This window comes from Coenobita brevimanus, chromosome 101 (assembly GCF_032717465.1).
Source record: "Coenobita brevimanus isolate Jiangsu-jjx chromosome 101, ASM3271746v2, whole genome shotgun sequence".
In the NCBI taxonomy this organism is placed as follows: domain Eukaryota; kingdom Metazoa; phylum Arthropoda; class Malacostraca; order Decapoda; family Coenobitidae; genus Coenobita; species Coenobita brevimanus.
The window spans coordinates 51406618-51413215 of record NC_137054.1 but is presented as its reverse complement, the minus strand read 5'-3'; the positions used below and the strand labels follow the sequence as shown (position 1 = coordinate 51413215).

At 54.9% G+C, this 6598-nt stretch overlaps 1 protein-coding gene across 1 annotated transcript; it reads left to right on the top strand.

The window, feature by feature from the left end:
• The first annotated feature begins 1896 nt into the window (after window positions 1-1896).
• On the top strand, window positions 1897-2265 carry LOC145415030 (uncharacterized). Its single transcript, XM_080284448.1, has one exon. It carries the CDS (start codon window positions 1897-1899, stop codon window positions 2263-2265), a length of 369 nt encoding a protein of 122 aa, XP_080140574.1.
• Window positions 2266-6598: the final 4333 nt, after the last annotated feature.

Here is a 6598-nt window from a genome sequence, read left to right as displayed (position 1 = left end):
GAGATGGAAGAGGCTGAGCCTTGTGCCTCTCCAACCCCCCGAGCCACCCATCCTTACCCCCCATTCCCGACCACCTATCTCCCCACCAAACGGACAACCTTCGATGCCTCCTCCTGGACTTCCAAGACATCTTCTTGTCGGGACCCATGGACATCGGCCACACCACCCACCTATCCCATGAGATCCATATGACAGGACCGCCCATCCACCAACCTTCACGCAGCAAAAACCCGACAAAACGGGCTGAAAAAGACCGGAAGCTCCAGAACATGCATGCTAGATGCTGGTGTAATATCACCCTCCACCAGCCCATGGTCCTCCCCTGTCATCCTAGTGAAAAAGAAGGAAGGAACTCTGCGCTTCTGTGTAGATTACCAACCCCTCAATGACATAACAGCAAAGGACGCCACCCCCCTGCCCAGACTTGATGACCCCCTTGTCTCACTTTACTGGGCATCCTGGTTCTCCACCCTCGACCTACAACAAGGATACTGGCAGGTCCCCGTCCATCCTGATGACCGAGGAAAAAACACATTTTCCACCGGCGACGGGAAGCACTACAAATTCAACGTGCTCCCCTTTGGCCTCTGCAATGGCCCTGCCATGTTCTCCCGATTAATAGAGTCAGTGTTAAGTGGCCTCACTTGGGAGATAAGCCTTGCCTACTTGGATGACATGATAATTTTTAGCAAAAACTGGGCTGACCATCTCCACCGCCTATGACAGGTTTTTTCCAGGACATGGCAAGCTGGGCTGAAACTCCAGTCATCTAAATGCTTCCTGGCCCAGCGCTCTGTCTCTTTCCTGGGGCATGTCATATCCAGAGAAGGCATAGCCCCCAACTCAGAGAAACTCAGGGCTATAGCCGAGCTTCCCCTGCCCCGGAACATGCACGAGGTCCATGCATTCATAGGCCTTGCATCATATTATCCATATTTTGTGAAAAGGTTCGTGAATATCGCCAAACCATTACACGATCTCACCAAAAAGGGGGAACCTTTCACATGGACTTAAGACTGCCTGCAGTCATCCCACACCCTCAAAGACAAACTCATCACTGCCCCCAGAGTAACATTTCTTGACTATACCCTCCCTTTCCGCTTGTACACGGATGTGTCGCATAGTGATGATTGGCGTTGTCCTAACCCAAATACAGGATGGCAGAGAGCATATTATTGCCTGCGCCAGTTGCACCTTAAACCAGGTGGAATGGAACTATGCCGCCACCAAGTGGGAGTGCTCAGGCATTATCTGGGCCCTCGATTATTTCTGAGCTTATCTAGCAGGCACCCACGTTACCATCATCACGGATCACCAGTCCCTACAATGGCTGCATCAGCCGGACACCAACAACATTCAAATCATCTGCTGGAGAGAAACTCTAGAGGAGTTTATTTTCGACATTGCCTACCGACCTGGAAAACTCCACACCAACACCAACGCCCTCTCCCACCTCCCTATCAACTCGGTCCAGACTGCCTCAACCCTCATGCAGCAATGGCAAGCCAAAGACCTCCCCAACTGGATGCCCACCCACATTTTCCCTAAGCTACAACGACACGGTGACTACCTGTTCACTCACTCGGGTCACATTGCCCTGGACCCTACACCGCCCTTGACACCCTCATGCACCTCCACTCTGATAATGGAATCCACCCCAGCACTAAAATGCTCCTCCAAATTTTCAGTGATACCTTCCGGACCCCAAATCCCCCCAAACTTACACAACGAGCCGCGTAATCATGCCGAGCCTGTGCTCTGGGGAAAGATACCACTAGAACACCGGGCCCATCTGGCCACATCCTAGCCAGCAGACCCTGGCAGCTGCTATCAGTGGACGTCGTCGGCCCTCTCCCACCTAAGTCGGGCTACAGGTATATAATATCGTTCGTGGACATGTATTCCAAGTTCCTAATTGCATGCCCGGCGAAAGAACATCATGCTTTCGCTGTCGCAGATGACCTGATTTGCCACGTGTTCCCATATTTCGGCATCTCCCAGGCCCTCCACTCTGACAATGCCCCGGAGTTCACAGGGAAGGTCTGGGCCGAACTGTCCACCATTTCCGGCTATGACATCTCCCACTCCTCACCACACTGGCCCCAAGGAAATGGTATCTGTGAGCGGAGCCACTGCATCTTGCTTAACCAAGCACAAACCAGAATTAAAGCCACGCAAAGTGATGATTGGCCGGCACATGTCAAAATAGTGCAGTGGGGTATGAACACCTGCTCCCACAAGGATAGGATCACACCCCTTGAGTGACTGTTCGGCGAGGCACCTCAACTCCTGCCGCTCCACCACCACATGCAAGCGCCTGCCAACCCCACCTCCTCTGATGCCTGTCACCACCTCAAACGCAAACTCCACCACCTCCAAACCACACAAGATCTGGCACCAGACACCTTGGCCACCAACCCCTATAAACCAGGCAACTCCGTCATGGTGGCCACACTTCCAACGCCACCCAAGCTAGCCCCCCGCTACACAGGCCCCTACACAATTGTAAAAGTCCCTAACCCGTACTAAGTCACCGTCCTGTACCACAACACCACCCGTACTTACAGAAATCGTCACGTGCGCTGCTTTCATGCACTCACCGCACTGCTCTGCCACCACCATTACCTGCCTGCCGCGCCCTCACCTCCCCGCTGGACTCGGACAATTCCTACACCTGCTACGTCTCCCCTTCCCTATCCTCACCTCGCACCCCCACCACTGCCACCACCCACGGCCCAGACACATCCCCCCCCCTCTCTCACTCCCAACTTGCCTCTAACAACTTCATCGCACTCCACTCCCTCTACGCTACTGCCCTCAAGTCCTGCATCATGTGGTCGCCCAGCGCCCCCGCCACCCCTCCTGTGCCCCATCCCACTCTATCCACCACCCCCACCAGCCACCTTGAACTCCCCTCCCCCACCTCCACCTTCTCACCTCCTCCCTCACCCACAGCTTCTTCGAGCCACCCACCGACTGCCCACTCCACCCATACACCAAACCCAGTAACAACCATCCCAGCAGCTGATGCCAACACCCGACCGCATGCCACCACTCCTTCACACCTGCCCCCATCACTACCTTCCCGTACCACCATGCCGGTGGTACGCACACCTGCGGCCCTCCCCTCACCCCCTACACCAGTACTCACCACCACCCACACCAGGTCGGGCCGCCTGTCCCATCCTCCACCCGGATACACCCACACACCCTCCCCACCCTCAACACCACCCCCTAACACCGCTCCCCTCACCCTCAATTTCCACCATGCCCTGTGGGACAACCCAACTGCCTGCCCCACTAAGCCGCTTAGCCATACACGACCACATAAAAGCAAGGCGGCCTCACCTGTCTCCAATTTGCAGCCAGACACCACACATCATGCCCTTCCATCTCTAGCACCCAATATGAAAATCAAACACATCTTCTGGACCCCAGCCTGAGGATGCAAATGCCGCCTCAAGGGCACTACTCAGTCCCTCCACCTTCTGCAGCAGACTCCCCTACCATCCACACTCACAGTGGTCCACTCTCCACATCAGCAGCCAAACCAGCCAATGCTCCACTGGACAAACCTCCTTCGCCACCTCACGCCCTCACAATGCACCCCCACCATTGACATTTACCAACTCCAGTCACAGGGACGTGATTTCCACACCTGCGATGGTGGTGAAATATCCGCTCAGCGGAGCGAGCCAGACACCACCACCCCAGGAGGAGGGCACAGGGAGGTAACTCCCACCCCACAAGGAGACGATGGGGAGGTATTTACGCGCTCGAGCGGAAATGACATATCTGCCCCATGACCCGGCGCCCCTCTTCCATGCAGCCGGACCACCAGGCAGTATGCAGTTTGAGTGCACTACACTCCGACAGAGAGAGCACTCACCAGAATTGGGGTGGGACTTGCAACAGCCAAGTACCAAGCAGGCCCTTAGACACAGTGTCCACTGGATTTGCCACTAGAAGAGGAAGGGACTGCACCGGAGCCTCATGTCGTGCGATATCCCAGGGGAGCAGCAGCACAGTAGTGTCCTCCAGATCTACTGTAGGAGTGACTTCCAGTTCTCCTCCTTCTACCACCCACCTCCGGGAGCCAGCACGTAGGCACATCCTCCAGGTGACCTTTGTTGGATCACCCCAGGAGGCCGGCAGGCCCAGGGGTAGTATCCACTGGATCTAACTCAGTGGGGCAAACCACCGGTCATCCCCCAGCTGCACCATCCCCCAATAGCAGGAGGGCAGAGTCCACCGGACCTGTGGCACCAGCCAGGAGACCCTACGGACCTCCCCCTCCAGTCGTCCGAAGGACGAGTGGTCGCCTGGAGGAGTATCCACCAGATCTCCTTCTGCCGCTACCAGGGCAGGAACCTAGGCAGTGCCCATTGGATCTACCTGGCCAAAGGGGCATCCTCCAGACCTCCCTGTCGTGCCCCGGCACGGACCTCTGGCAGGGACTGTCAGGCCTGCCAAGTTGGGGAGCAGACCACCAGTCACTCTCCCTCTGTGACACCAGAGGCTCCTGGTGAGGGCAATGCCTCTGGCTCAGTCCACTCCTCCTGTGGCAGAGCGAGGTGCCCCTCTCCCCTCCCCTCACGTATGGAGAGTGGAAACTGCTCCTCTGCAGGTACAGTTGCGAGCAGATGACTCGAGGCCACCTAGTCCACAAAGATGTTGGTATTTTATCTGGCAACAGTGGTAGCTGTGAACTTGACCGAGATTCAGTCAGCTGTTCAGGCGAAACAAACCCAGTGTTAATTTGTCAGTGTGCTCTTCTAACTGGTCTCCAATCAATATCATGCAAGTAAACGTATTATACCGATAACGATTAACGTGTCATACAAGCGGTAGATATAGTTATAACCATAGTATTACGACATAGGCATCCAAATTGTGGTGCGTTCATTCATGTGAGACACAGTGATTTATTTTGTTCGACTATCGTCGTGAACCAAACAACCTTTACCAGTTTTCAAGAGATATACCGTAGGGTTTATCGACTTCCCCGAAACCTAGCATTATTATCACAAAAAACACCATCATGCCAGTCGTCCCTCACTGTTAACCTCACTTTCGTCGACCTCTGACTCTAAAGCAGGTGGGACTGTTAAAGGCTCACATCACAGTAGGCGGAACAAGGGGAGGGGGGGTGGGAGTTATATGGAGAGTGGTGGGTGAGGAAGGGCGGGACGAGGTGGGACATGTGATGGGAGGGGGGTGAGGGGGCAAGTGGTAGGCTGCAGCATTTAACGTATGAGATTAGAGGTTGTAATAGGTTTGTTTTGACAGAGAATACCAATGTTTCTTTAATATTCGAGTGATAAAGTCGAACGATTACTCTCTAGAAATGTTTATCATCATAAACGGGTCAACTAGTTCCACCCCCCATACGTGACGTCACGTGGTGCCTACGTCACAAACCAAGGTGGTGATGGAGCTGAACGCTCGGGATACCCGTGTGTCTCACATGAGTGAACGCAGCACTATTTGGATGCCAGTGTTGTAATACTATGGTTATAAATACATCTACCACGTGTATAACACGTTAATCATTATCAGTATTTTACGTTTACTTGAGTGATACTGATTGGAGACCAGTTAGAACTGCACATTGACAAATTATCACTGGGTTTGTTTCGCCTGGACAGCAGACTGAATATCGGTCAAGTTCAAAGCTACCACTGTTGCCAGATAAAACGCCAACATCTTGGTGGACTAGGTGGCCTCGACTCATTTGCTCGCAACTGTACCTTGCCAGAGACCAGAGAGGACGAGACCACCCCGAGGCCAGGCATCCTGTTGCTGTGGCCCCACCCTCGTCACTGACAGCCGCTGCCGGACTCCCCCAGAGTTAGCAGCTGCAGACCACCGCTGATGGCCTCCTCCCTGAAGCAAGACCGCAGCCCCCAGTGCTGACCAGCCATCCCTGCCACCCGCCTCAGCTTCTGAACTCCCCCCAGCACAGATGGCCACAGATATCCCCGGACAACCGCCTCCCCTAAGCAAGACCACAGCTCCAGAGAGGCGCCGATCATCCCACAGCCGACCCTTGGCCCAGACCTGGTCAGGTCCTCCCCCAGGACACCCACCATGATGAAGGGCAGGTGCCATGCTGAGCACCTCCTGGCCCTGTTCGGCCCTATTCCCGAGGGCCACTCCTCTCCCAGGGCCCCCACGAGGAAAGGGCTGCCCACCACTCCACCCTTCAGCTCAACGAGGACACCTGGCAACCCCAACAGTGACTCCCATTGGGAGCGCACTCCTGACGGCTCACCCCCTACGCCCAGCCGCCACCTACGGCTACCAGCATAGTAGGCCCAGGTGCGCCCTAGCGCCATTCACCGCCTATACCTGGACTGTTATTACATCCCCTGTCAGTTTTCCCCCCCTTTGCGTGATAGAATACGACCCTGTGTGATGTAAATTCCTCCCAGCGTCCTTAGTGATATTCCGGCCCCAATATCCAGTGAACTGTGAACCCAGTAGAGAACCCATATTGAGTACTAACTTTGGTACAAGGGCGCTAGGCCCCGGCCATCTCACGTGTGTGTCCCCCACCCCCCCTTACAATACACGGTTAACTCTATAGACGTATAAG